Below are 17,269 nucleotides of genomic sequence, written 5' to 3'. Positions count from 1 at the left end.
CATTGCGGCTTATTATTGGCTAATTCCTCAAGCGACTAATTGGTAGTTGGGTCACGTAAAATCGATGCTTGTAACGGAATAGCGCCGAGATTTGAGCAGCGGCAAGATAGACCGGTCCCACGGTGGGTGCCAATTGGAAGTCTGCCCAATGTAGGATGTTTGCTTCAAAGAACATCGGAAATTGACTTATTTAGAGCGTGTTCTTTAACGGTGAGTTTAGGAATATGCTACATGACATATGTACAGACCAACGTATTATAAGCACTCTTGTTGTTGTTGTACATATATGCTCGTATCATATTTCGTTAATTACGACAAAGTTTGAATATGGTCCATTTACTTTATCTCCTATCCTTGTACAATTGTACCACGTTTGGGCGCCAGTTGATAATTGGCGCCCAAGATGGGACTAATTATTTTGGGATGGGAGATTTCATGGATCGAGTGCCACTTCAAAGATATGTAATAATACGCGCAAAAGCTCTTAATTTATAACTTATGTTAACAATATACTGAATTGAAAGATAATTGAATCTCACACAACGTAGCTTCAGACTAAATATTCGATCTACCCACGTTTTGCCAGTAACTCCTACTTGCGTCGGAGCTATTGTTCGAACTTTATATTCATAGAAAGTTTATTATGAACATTACACTTTCCTACATTTACTCAAGTCGGTTCATGTTTATGAAAACACATCGGTGTGGGTACACCTGAAGGCTATTATGGGTTTACAAACTTTAATAACACTTTTATTTATAACTGGCTATTTCCCTCGGGTTTACTCGCGTCTCGAGAGAACTTGTATGAAACGCCTATGAACATCTGTCACTGGTGCCAAAAATCATTCAAACCTGTTCTGTTCAAGCGTAAAAACATAAAATGCTTTCGTATTTCTTTTCCTTTTTTTAAAAAGGTTATGAAGCCACCAGTCTTACCTAGGGATATAGGGCTGCCCAGGTAACTGGGTTGAGGAGGTCAGATATTCCGTCACTCCTTGTAAAACACTGGCACTCAGCTGCATCCGATAAGACTGGAAGACCCCAACACAGTTGTTAAAAGACTACGCAGATGATGATTAAGGGGTCATAAAAACCATTTTATATTCAAAGCTGTTACAACGAGACCGATTACTTCCGTTTTCTAAGTGCAGAAGAGTGCTGCAGTCGAGTTGTTGTTTGTTTGAATAAATGACGATATTCTGCACTTACAGTGTTATGAGGCGCGCTCCATTTCAGTAGCGGCTCTTAACTGCATAAAGAGTTGTTTACGTTAGAAATTTTATGTAATAGTTCTGTTGGTTTGTATAGTAATATTTATTTCTTGTATGTGTGTGTGTTTTAAGTTCTTTGGTACTGTAAGGTTTCTAATATTCCTGTTCATATAGTTCTTTGGTAATGTAAGATTTCTAATATTCCTGTTCCTATTATATACAGATAATAGACTTTTTAAGATTTTTAAGATTAATCCCGACGTTCCGTAATAGTAGTTTTATTCAAATACTCGCGTAAAGTGTCAGAAATCAATATTTTTAACGATTTTTTATTGGTATTTTTCTATCAAAATAAATAGACGGTTTGGCAAATAATTTGGACTGTAACAAAATAGAGGGTGGATTAGAACAGACGGATTGCGGTGATCCATCTTTTCCATTTAATAGGTGTGATGGAGCGGTTCATGCGTTGCCGAAAATGGGCACATTTTTTACTGAACGTTGTATTTTCTAGTATACTGGCTTCCACCAGGGAGTTCTTTTGCCCAGTGATGTGTTACTCTATACACCTAAGAAGCCTAAAAACCTTCCTCAAAATGGACTATCAAACGTTGAATAACTTTTTACATCTGAAAAGTAGTTCCTGAGATTACCGTGTTCAAAAGCAAACAAATAAACTCTTCGTGAATTTGAGAAAAATATGAATTAAAAAAAATGCATGAACTGTTAAAGTTGACATTGAGTAACATTTTTATTTTACTAGGTAAATATGTCTTTAGTACCTAGAGTTTTGGAAGCTCACAAGATTATTCTTGAACAAGAGTAAGCCCTATATTTCATGAAAGGACTAAGGCCCCGGCTTCATCCCTGTCCCCTGATTTATTATCATAGTTTGAGATAGATGGGATATATTCTCAGCTCTTACGAGTTCTCAAGATTACCCAAAATTACCATAGTGTTGAAATCGTTATGAAACCGATGAAATATTAGTACATTCTTCTTTTTATCTGTAAATGCTGGTTGTCCGGCATCGGTCGCATTATAGAAAAATCTAGAAAGCTTTTTGAATAATTTCATCGCGGATTAGTGATTTTTACAGACTGAATTGACATGTATTTTCGCTGTCAGCTAATCTTTTCAATCAATGCTAGTATAATAAGCTGCCCTGGCATGTGAACTGTCGCAGTTTTGTCTGTTTTCTCAGGCTACTCGGATGTGCAGACTTTGTTCCTCGCGTGCTTCGGGACGTTGCTGCCTCTGCTGGCTGTGCTCTTCGCTACACTGCTCATCAGGTGAGTTCTATTTAGCCTAACATGTATGTGATGCGTGAGGTTGATGGTATCGGTGTTATATGTACCAAGGCACTCTCGTTTATGATTATGATAACGATAATTTAGATTTATTGTTCTGTTTCTGTGTTCTAGCTAGTAAGATGACTGTGTTTAATGACATAAAAATCCAAAGTAAGACATATGATTCACAACCAGGTATAAGATAATAGCAGATTCCATATTAGATACCATTTACAAACGTGACAATAAACCCAAAACTACCTAAATACTCAAATGCTCCTCTAAACAGTAACATCTCAGCCAAATTGCTACTAATTTCTCACAATACCTTTAATTACACTCCCTCACAACTAATTACAATTTCCTAATATTGAAATCGTCACCACAACTAATTACTCTTGTTATTGAAATCCAAATTGTTATGTAAACGTCACATTCCCAGCTCATATTTCATGTCTTAGTTAACGGTAGTTAAAATTAAACGTCTTGTTATAGTCGTATTGTTGCAACTGAGGTGTGGGTAGTCGGAAGTCGGAACTATGCAGGCGTTTCCACGAATTATGGACCGTTATTTAGTGTATTGTTTTCGAGTCTTCCTACTGTAAGGAAATCTACAGGTGGTTAAATAATTGCTGTTTTGTTTAAAGATATTTACTGCTGTTTACAGAACCTCTAGTTTCTTAATATATTTAACGGTAGTTCTATTTATTCGGATACGAATTTGGAACGTATTGGTTGATATTTTATGAAGATTATATTGGATCTCAGAAAGATTGATCTATCCTTTATCAAAAACCTTATAGAAACTCGAATGAATGGCACTAAATATATGAAGGAAATAGATATCAAAGAAAATATGACGAGAAAATATTACGGCGCATTTCCTCTTTCAATACACGACTTATGACAAATAACGGGGCATTACTTAACAGTCTGTCAATACCCATTGGTAGTCACTCGAGTTTTTTTTCAAGGGAAATACAACCTTATGTTAGTATGATTAAGGTGCAATATTCGTTGTGTAATTTCAAAGTATGAACGTATAATATAAGGGCACTTGTACACGGCAGGATGGGCTTACAAATAGTTATTGGATTTGTCGAGTGTAGTCGGCTTTATTTTTTGTTTCATAGTAAACGAGCGGCAGTGTGTCGCGGGTTTTATTTCAACTTTTGCATTTGAGTTTTATGAAGTGGGCGGAATATTAAAAATGTTTCGCAATTTGTAAGCTTAATATTTTTTTTTTGTTGTCGGTGCGTGTTCAAGCTCGAGTTATTTATGCACGTGTTCTGTTTTACTTAGTTTTTAAAGCTATTAATTATTTCTCTACTGGACTTAGTATTTTGCTATTTTGTTCAATGCAATGTCAGCAGAGTTGAATTGGTTATTAAAACCATTCATATTTTCTGGAATTTGGTCGTTTCTTTAACACTATACTATCTACGACTTCTATATCAATATTGATATCTAACAATCTAAGACAAACCAGAAAGCCATTAGTTCTGCAATAAATAACAAAACACGCTAGCCAACTTAGAAAACTACCATTCCACTACTACTCTTCGTAATACGTAATAAAAACTTTCAGTATCACATTACTAGCGACACCTCCACCCGAATACCCGGTTACACCCGCATACCCGGCTATACCCGGTTACACCCGGCTATGCCAGCAGACCCGGGTATCTTTGCCCGGTTTACAGTAATTCGATAACTTGGTTGACCCGCCTCTTGATTGTGTTCCTCGGAGTCCATTTAGGCTGTATTGTGTTAGGTATATAGAACTATGTAAGTAAGAGGGTTAGATAGTTCATGAAGATTATTATTGGTTTTAGTTTTTTGTGGGTAGATACAATTTTTTAAGTTTGGATTGTGAATGAAAGAACAGTAGTAAAAATTGGCTTTAGTTGAATATGTAGTTTTCTTCAATAATTAAAGCATGGTAATTGTATATTACATAAAAATTATATAAGTATGTATTTACGTCAACTTACTTATCTGAGTTTGTCACTAATTTTAAACTGGATAATTTTTAATTTAACTTCCAGATTTTTTAAAACATCATTATTCAATTGATAATTAAAAATCCGCTTTCCTTTGACTTACTTTCTTGTTGGGTGCCAATGAATGTTAATGGCGCCCATTGTGGGACACAATATAAATCACATCAATTTGGAGTAATAACTGCAATTCTAATAGACTGAAATAAATTATTTGAAAAATCATAATAGCTTCTTGGCAGTCGGGTAAAAACAAGGTTAAAGAAGATTAAATAGCAGCTTATTACAAACCTTTTATATTTCCCACAAACAAGGGCTTGTTTACTGCTCAAACTCCTCAACAAGGCTGTTAGCATAACCAAACGTTACAAAAGGTTGATTTACAAGTACGTCATTGTGTCCCACGTTGGGCGCCATTATTCCGGGTCAGTGGACGTATGTCTCTTCGGTGAGTAGGTGACAAGGGGTGCTCAGTTCTCGTCTTAATAGAATTATTAAGGTAAGAACCTGACGGTAAAGGGTGTATTTATTAGGTTATAAGCTGCACATGAATATTATAGCTTATTGGGGTATGGGAGGATGGATAGGATCTCGTTTTGCTCAGATACCTAATAGTCAATCCTAAATATAATATAGGGAGGCTTCCGGAGGCGTTACATGATATCCACGATATCCACGTATATTGAGTGATACATTACCCTTAGTACTAACTTACTAGTAAAACCTTATGTTTTAATATACGCTACAAACTACGCTAAAAAAATTATATAAACGTTATTTCACTTCCACTGATAATGCCATTCCGATGTTTTAAATGTTTGACGATCACTGTATTAACCTAATCGGAATTGATTGTACCCAAATCCTGGCAAATTAAGAAATCCTTACTACATAGAACACTCAATCGGAATATTTATTACAGCTTCAAACACTTAATTCAATATAACCAGACATTAAAAGTCCAGACCAATTTCTTTCCCCAAATTGGTTTCAGCTAAAACTGTCGACCGGCCCCCGAAGTAAAATTAAGTCGTTTTAAAATATATTCAGTGGCGCTGGAGGCGAGCCAAACTGTTTATTGAATTCTATCTACTGCTTAAAGTCTACCTTTATGTTGGACCAAAGAGTAAGGAAAGATGAACGGAGATACCAATTCGCAGGTAGGTAGGCCATCTTCTAGGTCAAATACGTACGGTGACCATGATGAATCATTCAGTTGCGAGTGAACTAACGAGTCGTTCGGGTTCTTTGAGACATCTGTCACCGATTTTTGGTATTGCAAAAAGTAATCGGGTCCAAAGAAGGCGTATAAGGGCGAAAACAGTAAGGTTCTTTGTACCCTGCACACCCACATTTTTGCGCGCTACTTTCTTAGGAGATTTTCTGTTATGGCACCTCCGATTGTTATTTTGTTCTCCACGTGGACGGACTCTGAAAAATCGCTGAGAATTCCCAACTATAGAAACGTGTGTTGCAATGAAAAATGGAAATAGTAATTGCTTTGCGCAAGTTTAAAAGTGCAAGAAGCAATTTTATTGCGGTGATCTTTCATGTTAGATTGTGCATGTTTATGGGATGATAAATGAGGGTAGTTTTGCATATTATTATTAGCGTTTAGTCTATTTTACTACTGAAACAATTTTGAGATAGTCATATTGGATTATGAAGATAAAATGCTGTCATATCTTGTCACATCCGTCATCTTATAATCCTAAACTTTTCAACGCAAAGCAATCTATCTATAAAAAAAATCATGAAACAGGTAGCAGACTATATCAATTTATTATTTCTTGCAGAAAATGGCTTCCCCACTTTTGTCACTTCACTTCATTATCCAAAATAATCAACTGAACAAAATTCCGACTACCTTGTTTTACCTTTAATAATAATTTTGGCGCCAACCTTCGTATCCTCCTATTGATTTTAATCTAGACACATAATATACTATATTCATAACTAGATGTTGCCCGCGACTTCGTCTGCGTGAGCAATATAAAATTTCAAATTTCATTTATTTAATCTTCATTGCTCAACCCCCGTAGGTGATAGCGTGATAATATATAGCCTATGTGTTGAACCGGCCCCCAGGTAATAGTCATGCAAAATTTGATTTAAATCCATGCAGTACTTTTTGAGTTTATCCGGGATAAACATACAGACAAACAGATAAACAGACATACAGAAAAAATTCTAAAAACTACATATTTGGGTTCAGAATCGATTATGGATCACCCCCCAAGTATTCTTTAAAAAAAATATTCAATGTACAGTTTTGACTTTCCTATCATTTTATTATATGTATATAGATGTATAGATGACTACCCGTACACTGCAGACTAAACAGTTGGCAAATATTTTTTTAAAGAAAATATTGATACCTGTCAAAGTTTTCAATCTGTCTGATACAGCTAAATCTGATCTTTGAAATGTGTGTACTGTGCGTATTACCATTCATCATTATACTGCTTTATGAGGCCAAACAAACTATTGGCCGACTAAAAGTTTGCAGTGTGTGCTAATTCACACTTGATGTTCACACAAAGGAGATTCCATTGGCCTGAGGTCCGTGGATCAGGATGTAGACTCGGTATTGTGTGCCGTTTAGGTGTTTGTCAGTTAATAGACACCACGGTACGTATGAATGTATGAACACTATATTTTTCCAGTGGATAAGTGTAGTAGATTCGTAGTAAGTAAGTAGATTCTAGAACATTCCGTAGCTACATGTATTTTTTATTGAACAAAAACATGGACCCAGAACAATATTTTTTCAACTATGTGGCAATGTTTTACATGGAATGGCTGTCTATCTGCAATTTTAAACCCAGTTATTTAGAGTACCCCAATTCTTTAGAGTTTCTGGCTTCTAAATACCCATGATGACTGCCAAAAAGGTTCAAGTGACAGCCAAAATAGTCATTTAATAATCCAATTGTTTCAACAATATTAAAGTTAACCCCGTAACTCCACAGGTGTCTCTGCCGTCGCTACTGCCCCACGTTCTGCAAGAAGCCGACAGGATCCACCACCTCCGACAGCAGCGAGAAGCAAGATGCTAATCATCAACAGGTAAGAGATCAAATATTCATTACCGTTATCTCAACAGTTGGCAACTATGGTAATCAAAGATTTATGAACATAACATTAGTGGGAGTGCGCTATAAGTTATATGAAAAAGCATATTTATTTGACGAGGATTATTCATGTTAACAAGTAGATATGTAAAGTACGTGTAGAAATTATTAGTCTATATTATTTCAATATGTTGAAATAATGTGTCTAGATAAAATAGTAGTATCTGTTTTACATATCTATGGTATATACTGGCGTCGATCCCGTAACACTACCAACTGTAAAACGAAAACTAAAACATCAAGTATCATTTTAAACTCCAATAGTCTTTGCTCACTATCCCAAAGATTCGGTTAGCGAAAAACCAATTGCACATCGGAGGCCCGGGCCAAATATTTGCTGAACCGAGCGCCGGACATTTTAAACAAGGATTATATTCGATATTTTCTACCAATAATGTAATTGGATTTAGCTTGTTTGAGGTTTGGCCAGATATAAAATTAATTTTGGGATTGGCCTTTTCATGTCCCGCTTTGTACCTATTTTTGCTGGTTTAATAACAGGGTGATCCCTTTATATGTTTTATGAAGTCAATCTATACAGTATGCATATGTAGATGTTTTATTTCATGAAAGCGGGTGAGTAATACTTGTGAGTGCTAATTGTCTTTATGTGACTTGCGTCCCTCGAGTACTACTTTGTGCACCCGGATATCTTTCCTCAATAACAATCCAGCGCTTTAGATTAGCGATAAATATAGAGAAGATTATCAAACTCTGCAGGTCTATAATATTTGTGTTTAGTGTTATATTAAATAATAGAGCAGTTTTCTATTAACACACAAATAGTAATAGTAAAGCCTCATACGTCAGAAAAATCTACAACAATACATAAAAACTACAGTTCAAAGGTAATCTTCCCTTTGACGTAATCTTTCTGTCGAAGGTACATCGCACCTAATATTGATTCTTCCAAGTTTCCGGGATCTCAGATATCCCCCGAGATCAGTTGCTAGCAGAGATGGATTTTATCACGGGGAACTACATAAGTATAGCAGTCATATGAAAAATAGGCCATTTGGATAGTATCAATACCTACCTACAATGCTCTATGCGTTTTTACGCCTTGTGTTGTGTTAACGAAGAATCTTCTATTGTAATAATCTAGCTTAAGTGTCTAGATTAAGTAGATTTGCAACAAACATTTACAGAGTTACTTACAAGGTTATAAAAAAAGAGGAAATAATAGTCTCGCCCCTATTTTACCAGGAGCGTAATAATAATTGGCATTATACCTACTACAGTCTTACCAAGGAGTATCGGGTTCAATCCAGTTAGGTTGAGAAAATCAGATAGGCAGTCGCTCCATTTAAAACACTGGTACTCAACTGCATCTAGTGAGACTGGAATCCTAACATAGTTGGGAAAAGGCTAAGCATGCAAAATTCTATTAACCACTACATCAATAACATACTATAATGAAAAATGGAGATAGTTTCACTGTTTTGTTTACTCTAAATCCTTGCATCCATTCCAATTCTATTTTGCAGTAGTATTTGCAACACCCAGTCAGTTTCCCAGAATCAGAGGCCGAGTGATCTGACACGAACCAGACGTATATTGTAATCTGTGCATGCAAATGCTTTCTAGGAAAGTCCATCATAGTTAAACTATATACCGCATGATGGAGAAATTCGATTTGTTAAAATTGAGAGAAAAGCTGTATGAGTTGATTTTGCTGAAATGGGTTTAAAGGAATAATGTTATAGAGTTTGTTTACTGTGATTAAAAATGTGTCCTGAGTAAAAAGTAGCCTATATCCTTACTGATGATAATCTTTTCATTTTATGATGGAGTAACTCGATTTGGTAAAATTGAGAGCTATTCGCCTCGATTTTCCTGACATGGTTTTAAAGGTATAATGGTTTAGGGCTATACTATTATTGTGGTATTATTCGGGCCTCGAGGGAACTACTTTTCATTCTCAGCTTGAAAGTTGCCTATATCCTTACTCAGGCTTTAAGATATGACGCGCTCAAAATTTCATTTCAATTTTTTCAACAGTTTTGGCATAGCACTGCAAAGCACGACAGACACAATTATATTTGCGTTTATAAATATTCGTAAGACTTTTCAAAGGTAAAACTCGTAAACACAATAAGCAACGCAGAATCAGATTTGCTAAAACCCCCTAACCGCCCAATTTTCGGCAAGTTTATATCAAAGCTTAACACGAGTAGCATAATAAAGTTACATAAGTGCCAGTTATTCAGCAATTTGCAGGCGAGACTAGACGGTACTGGACCTAACACAATCTACTGCTAAAGTCATTCCTTTGATAACCAAAAGCAGCTTGTACAGGTATTTGATAACCTTATTATGTATCTAACTAGTTCTTTATGTATAGAGTTTGCTGTGGCTAAGATGATGATGTTGATTATACTAGGTACAGTTTGAGTTTTGTGTAAGCGCCTGCCAAAAATATGTGCGCAACATGTTTTTTGAAGTATAATGGTGTTGTATAATGTGACAAACTGCTGAACATAGAACTCCAGGAGTTACTAGTTTTACACCTAAACGTTACCAAACTTAGCTATTTCTACGTATATTTCAAGGAAATATAAAAAACTTTTAAGAAATACGTATTTACTATGAGTGTTTGCTATTCAGCTCTTCTCTGATGTAAATAATACCGCTTAGTGTTTACACACCTTTTCTAAGAACTTATCAAAACATAGTTAAACTTATTTCCTTTGGTTTATGCCCGGTTTACACTTTGTTAAGTTAACACTGCAGGTGATTAGTGCAGGTGTTTAGTAATCAAGGTGTGAACGGAAGCGTAAAGTGATTAGTGTTAAGTGATACGTGCGATTAGTACTTATGAATAGAATCAAGGTCTATTTTTGTTGTTAAGTGACTACCCCCTCTCAACTTTTCTACTACCCTCTCTCGCAATTTGCCTGTACTAATCAGTGTGTAAATACGTGTGTGTTAAGTGCGCAGTGTCAAGTTCAAAGCGAAAATGAAGTGGACGGAACAACATACTTTATAATTCGTACAAGAATACATAAAGTTTGAATGCCTATACAATGTTAAGTGCGCAGAATTTAAAAACAAACAGTTGAGAGATGCGGCCCTATTGAAACTGAGTGAAGCGATGGGAATTCCCGATTTCAAAATTGAGTTCATTTTCTATATCAGATACCACAACAGATACAATCTCCTTAATTATTTGTCTCAATATTAGGCGCTGTTCATCTTCCATTTCTAGAGACACTATGCACAACGCACAGTACCACTATGAGCTTCTTCCTAAACACTGTGTAAACGGAGATGGAAAAGACTACTTAACACTTGAGACTTATCGCGTAAAGTTAACGCTTAACACTTATCACTTCACACTTCGCAAAGTGTAAACCGGCAGGAGCAGTGTGTAAAGGCCGGTTTACACTTTGCGAAGTGTGAAGTGATAAGTGTTAAGCGTTAACGTTACCCGCATATAATTGCGGCGCCGCGACTGTTTGCTCGCGTCAACACTGCAGGCGCTTGCAGATACGGTGACTTGGAGATATTTACTGTATTATACTGGTATTTATATTAGGGATTAGGTTAATGTAAATAATAAATATACTATCTAAATTAAAACCGGATTGACAGTAATTGCAATGAGTTAAAGTAGAGGACAAATTACTTTTCATCGATTAAAATGTGAAAGAATATAGAGTTATTTGACCTATACATTAACTCTGCCGTTTTCGACATATGTACATTCTGGTAATCATAAATTGATGATCTAATTATGATATACATGAGAGATCTGAAAGCGATAAAGCTCGTTATTACTCCTGCATATTTTTTAGTCTTGTTGGTTGACACAATATGAACACCAATATGAACAATATCTAATCTTAAATTATAATTATTTCAAATACCTCTTTAACCTGCACCAAATGTACATTTTTGCTTTAGAAAATCTTGAATGACTTAGAACGCTAACAAAAACATAAAAAAATCACCAAACCGTTTCCAAAAAAATACGAATAAATTAATGACCAACCAAATGACATTAAAATAATCCTCAATAAACACCCTTACCTCTACCCTCCTGGGGTAAACCCATAGACGGAGTATTTGCACGGGAGTCGTGACGTCACGGAGGTCACAGGATTTACCTCCCCCCGGGGAGGGATCACACGTGCAGATGATTTACTACCCTCTGTAGTTACTGCCTATTCTTTTTCAGTGTTTTTTGGGGATATTTTTTTTGGTATTTTTTTAGGCACGCCTTTATTAGTGGGTAGGTGCGTGGTTTGTAGGAATCATTTTAGGTAAAGTCTTGTTATATAATGTTAAGTTAGCTAAGCCAAATTTGGGCAGTTAAGATTTTAATTATTTATATAGTCTTCTTCTTATGGCCCCACTGCAGAGCGCAGACCTCTTCTCCTCTAGCTGGGCCCAGTAGGGCCAAGGCCTGCCGGGGCTGCGGGATTGTTCGAAAGAGTTACCGCGGCCCTGGTACATAAAAATGCTATGACGGAACACGACGGTTTTTAGTCAGTAAGAGTCTGACTCTCCCTCACCGCTGCTAACCCACAGCGGGAGGGGTCATTTGATGATTTTTGACGTCGTTAAAAAAATACCTCTTCTCATATAGAGAAGGAATGAGAGTTAATTACCACGCATGCTCAAGGCCGATTGGTGATTTCAAATGTTAAAGTCCAGGTTTTCTCAAGATGTTTTCCTTCACCTTTACCCAGTCATAATGTCATCAATTTGATATTTTTTCACGCAACTCATACTTAATTTTAATGAGTGAATTTAGGCTAGTAACATTGACTTTAATATTATTGTATTAAACCATTTTCCACATTCAGCACACCTTTCTAACCGAACTAAATCCAAAGCAAAAATAATCTGCAAGTTCCAAAAAATATCGCTAGTTTCATAAATCAAACAAAAAGAAACCATTGCACGGCCGTACAGCAACGGCCCCGAAATCGGTCGCCGGCGCATAGGTCAAACTCCTTCCATCTCTTTTCAATGCAGGCGTTAGAGCAGGACGGAAGCATCGCTCTCTAGAAGCCAAAAATGCAGTTTGGACAAGCTTGCAATCGAAGTAATGAGATATTTGGCCGTTGACTTTTTATTGCACTTCTTTGCTGGAACTAATGCGTGAAAGAAAGCTGGGTTTTTAGTGGTTAGAATATAATGTAGGTATATATGTATGTATGTGTATATGTTCGTAGGAATGTGTGTTGCAAATGTGTGCAACGGTTGGACGTTTGTTTGTTCTTTGGTTTCACAATCATTATATTGTTATTTCTAATACTTGTAGGAGATCTGATACTGATGTAACAAAATGTTCATAGACTCTATCATACTATCCACTCTTCAAACATTTTCTAAACTCTCAGACACTTTCTGTAGTTCAGTCTTTCAGAGTGTGTGAGGGTTATATTACCCAATTTTATAATCTATTTTAGATCTATCTTACTAAAATCTATGCATCTATTTATATGCACTGTTGCATGAAATACATTTCAGTCTTATCCGACACAACTTAACCTTTCACAACTTTCCTTTACCATCAATACTGTATCCCACAGAAGATAGAATCAAACAAGTTTATTCGACAAATATTCATTTCCGATTTTCCCTACAACAGTCTTATTTTAAAGGGTATCAGTAAGCCATATAGGTGAGGGTTATAGCTAGCTGCTTACTGCGGACAATAGTATTAATTAACCGATTGTTTGGTTACCAGTCGCGCGATCGCTAAACGAGAACCACTGCTCTAGGCAGGGCCGGAGTAGGGAAGTTGTTGGTATGCAATGGCATTGGGTTCCAAATTAGGATTAAAGACTATACCGATTACTGTTTTGGTGAATTGGAGTAAAGGAGGATTTTGGATTTGAATCAAATACCACTAAGAATAAATCAACCTACCACTAATTAATAAAAGGAAGGATTCAAGCGTGTCAGGCGTACCAAATTCATACTTTGCGTACCGAAAGTACTCAAATAATCATTATGAAGTACCTAGTTACAAAATGCATCAACAATGTTACAAACCCTAAAATTCAATTAACAATTTTATAAATATGAAAGTTTGTGAATAGTTTTTTTTCCTCAATAATACTTTAATGGCTAAACGAAATACTCACACAGATTGGCGTCAAAATAAAATCAATTCGAGGGTGGTAGTGTACTGGAGAACGAGGGTAACAGCTAGTACCTAATACTCATAAAATATAAATGATTTATTTTTTTTTCCCAGTTTAAAAATGGACACATTTTATCAGCAGCCCGTACCAGACCCAATCCGGCCCTGTCAGTGTTCGTGATTTAATTAATTAGCGCTTGACAGTTATCGATTTCGGCGAGATGTCGACTTGCTTGAAATTCATCGGGTTACCCTCCATTTTGTTATTTTAGCGGCTAAATTGAATAAGATGAAGTTAACGTTATTAATTTTATTCGTGAATTAATTTTCTTTCTGAAATGTGTGGGTTGACTTAGTTCTTAGTACTTAATACTAATAGAAGTATTTTATTTTACTTCTGTGAAGCACCTTCGTACTATAAAAACAAGCTGTAGATAAATAAGCACTTATATCAAAAACGTGTTCAAAATTATAGACAGGTTATTTTTGGCTTGATTTAGTATAGTCTGCACTAATGAACAAACGTTTGGATAAAATTATTGGAAATTTAAACTAAGAGGACTATAAACGTCAGCTTTCGAAAGTTTGATTTCACTACTGCATGACTTTCTTGAAAAATGGTAGCTGCTTCTACACTACCCAAAACAAAAAACTGTTAAACAAACAGTCAAAGAGTTATAAAACTCAATTCGGCAAAATACACAAGCAATAAAACTTTAAAACTTAATATCGAGGTATCTTCGGACACATACATACATACAAGTCTTCTCTCTAGTACTTACGAATAATGATCTGCACACACACATGCACACACACACACAAACATACCAATACATTGATATGTGTGCATTGCTATAATGTGCGTTCACTAAAATGTGCTGCGAATTTTAGTGAGAAAAATCGGTACAAAAATGTTATATTTTTTCATCGTTTTTATTGAGTAAATAATAGCAGTGTGTATTTTAATTCAATTTGTTAAACTTCTGTTGAACAATTTAATACATTGCCGGTATTTTGGTGTCGGGTGTAATTCATGGAAGTTGTGAGCTATGTTCAAAATTTAATTTATTGAACATTTTCCCCGAATGAAATCGATATCAATTTTGTGTATTTTATAAAACAAAGTGAATAAAGTCGTGGAAAGAAACTATCTATTGATACTATTTATTTATTTAGAGCTACCAACATTTGATAACACCATTGCAAATTGCAATACAACAATATAATAGCTACGAAACGTCTACGAAATAGACGATACTACGCGCGTAGCACTTCGTAGCACTAATCTATTTTGCTACGAATTTCGTAGTCTTAGACATGCATAGAGTGAACCATGCATGCATAGCATAGCAAATAGATAGCGTAGCATGTAAGTTGTATGAAGACACGCGTGGTATGCACGATGCGACAATGGAACGACGTAAGAGGCTTATGTTACGGTGTCTTGCAGTTGCGCCGTGCGTGGTAATTTGTGAAGCTCCTTAAGATTTTCAGTGTATTTTGAAGGTGTAAATTGTACAGTAGATACTGGAAACGCTATGAAGTTGAATATTAAATAAATAATAAAATCAAATAAAATAATGAGTACTTTTACAAGGCATGTTGAAGAGCAAGATAAAAGTTAACGAGTTGTATTTTATTCTATAAAAGATGTCTATTGTTAAGTTTTTCCGTGCTTTATGAAAAAGATAAAATATTTTTTCCATTTATAATACTACAAATCAACGCACCAAAACCCATCGCGCGACCTACAAGCGCAACACAAAATTATTGCCAAAATTTCCCTTTGCCCTTCCTTTGCATGTGTGCGTCTGCGCTTGCACATCACGCACACATACACACCATACCTGTACCAACCACGTCTGTGTGTGTTAGCCGGTTTACCAAAGTACATTTTTAGGGTATACATCTATAAATAGTTTAATGAGCACTGTAAGAAATTTTGGGGATTATTTCGTATAGAGAGGCATCTGTTAAAGTTTTTTTGTGAATTTCGATGGCCTCTGGCAGACTGGTGTAAGGTCTGTGCCCTTTTTTGGAAAGTAATTTGAGTCTATGGAGTATTGTGTAGTCGTGTTTTAAGTCGATGGCAGTTTTGAGGTTATCTTGTAGTGTTAATGGTATGGTCACGTTTATCAATGTTTTTGAAGTCGATTTTAGTGTGAAACTCGACAGTAAATAGTGACGCCTAGTGCGGGCCTAGTTAGTAATTTTAACTGTAAAGAAGATGGATTAAATGTAGTTTTCAATTCATAAAAGGCTTATAAATAAGTTGTTCTCTGCTGAAATATATTTGTTGGTCAAGTTGTACGACTATAGCTCTCGTATTCTACAACTTTAAAATCGTATAAAATGACCATTTATCAAAGGATTACAAAATACCATATGTCATGTCACGATAATACTGCCAAAGGGAACTTATAATGGTCAAATCCAGTAGCCTTATTTTTTATGGTGTAGCAAAAAATATTTTTTATATGTTTTCACCCTCGTAATGAAGTTGAAGTTTTATTAGTTTTTGTGATTTAACTTATTTTATAACTTCATCAAAATTTACTTGTTTACATCTTCTGAAGTTGGACTGTCTATCAGAGAAGTTTTTGGTGGTAAATATTTTTTGCGATGTCGGTTTTTCGAACTGTATTGGTTAGTTTAATAAGATTTGAATTCGTGTTTGGAAGATTTTCGTTTTCAACTCATATTTTTACTTAAATGAAAGAGCCGTTAAAATTGTATTTAGAATAAAGGTTTTTAATTGCCAATACAATTTTTGGTTAGGTTATTAACGCTCATTCTTTCTCTTTATGAGTGAGAAGAGGCCAATATCTTGCCATGGGACAATAAAAATGCTGATGATAAATGATCGCTCTAATTCTAATGATTCAAAAATCTGAGTTAGGTACTTTTTCTCAATATAAACTTTTATTTAATATATACTCTTATTTAATATCCTTTAAACAAGTAAAAAAATCGTCTTTCAATATTTCTTTTTCCTCCATTTTTACACATACATTTTATCTCCAGTATCAACCAGAATCATTTGTTCACCAATGATCCATGTTACTGGATGTAAATTTTAATTGGTTCTCCTCGAACTATCAGCAGTTTTGTAACTTCCTCGGCGCTGGCAATTAGTGGTGCCTTGTATAGCAACGTGAGACGAATTGCGAACTACGGGGGACTTGGGGGAACATGGGGGAAGATGGGGGAACTAGGGTAGGTGGGGCGTGTTGGGGGCAATAAATTAGGTGTATATTGTAGTGATGTTCAGATGAGGTGTGGTGAAAAGATAATGTTGGTTTATTTTGATAATTTAAGAATTAGTGTGTTGTAGGCGATTTCTCTGTAATAATAGATGTAATAATTGTTACATTAATGTAGTAGTATATCTGCAAAAAATTGAATCTATTTAGAACTTCTTCTTAGCATCGTTTTTTGCTGAAAGCTAGTGTAAAATGCTAGTCAAACATTTTACTACCTATCACTGAAAATTTAGTTGTGAGAGTGGCAGGAAAGAAAATATTTTATT

The 17,269-nt window shown here is 35.5% G+C and overlaps 2 protein-coding genes across 4 annotated transcripts in view; one reads left to right on the top strand and one right to left on the bottom strand.

Moving 5' to 3' along the window:
• Positions 1 to 17,269, bottom strand: part of LOC110383678 (protein lin-37 homolog) — a 358,932-nt gene that overhangs the window by 110,549 nt on the left and 231,114 nt on the right. The gene's annotated exons all lie outside the window — the stretch shown is intronic.
• LOC110383717 (uncharacterized) overlaps positions 1 to 17,269 on the top strand; it is a 74,365-nt gene that overhangs the window by 38,696 nt on the left and 18,400 nt on the right. Inside the window, exons 3-4 of one of the 2 annotated variants that reach the window (XM_064035927.1) lie at positions 2,419 to 2,506; positions 7,479 to 7,575. In XM_064035927.1, coding sequence (XP_063891997.1) covers positions 2,419 to 2,506; positions 7,479 to 7,575 — 185 coding nt within the window. Of the gene's footprint in view, positions 1 to 2,400; positions 2,507 to 7,478; positions 7,576 to 17,269 lie in introns of both variants that reach the window. The other variant, XM_021344533.3, reaches the window with a different exon arrangement.

Source organism: Helicoverpa armigera, chromosome 8 (genome assembly GCF_030705265.1).
Source record: "Helicoverpa armigera isolate CAAS_96S chromosome 8, ASM3070526v1, whole genome shotgun sequence".
Classification (NCBI taxonomy): domain Eukaryota; kingdom Metazoa; phylum Arthropoda; class Insecta; order Lepidoptera; family Noctuidae; genus Helicoverpa; species Helicoverpa armigera.
Note: the sequence above shows the minus strand (reverse complement) of the source record. Positions and strands in the feature narration are given on the sequence as shown.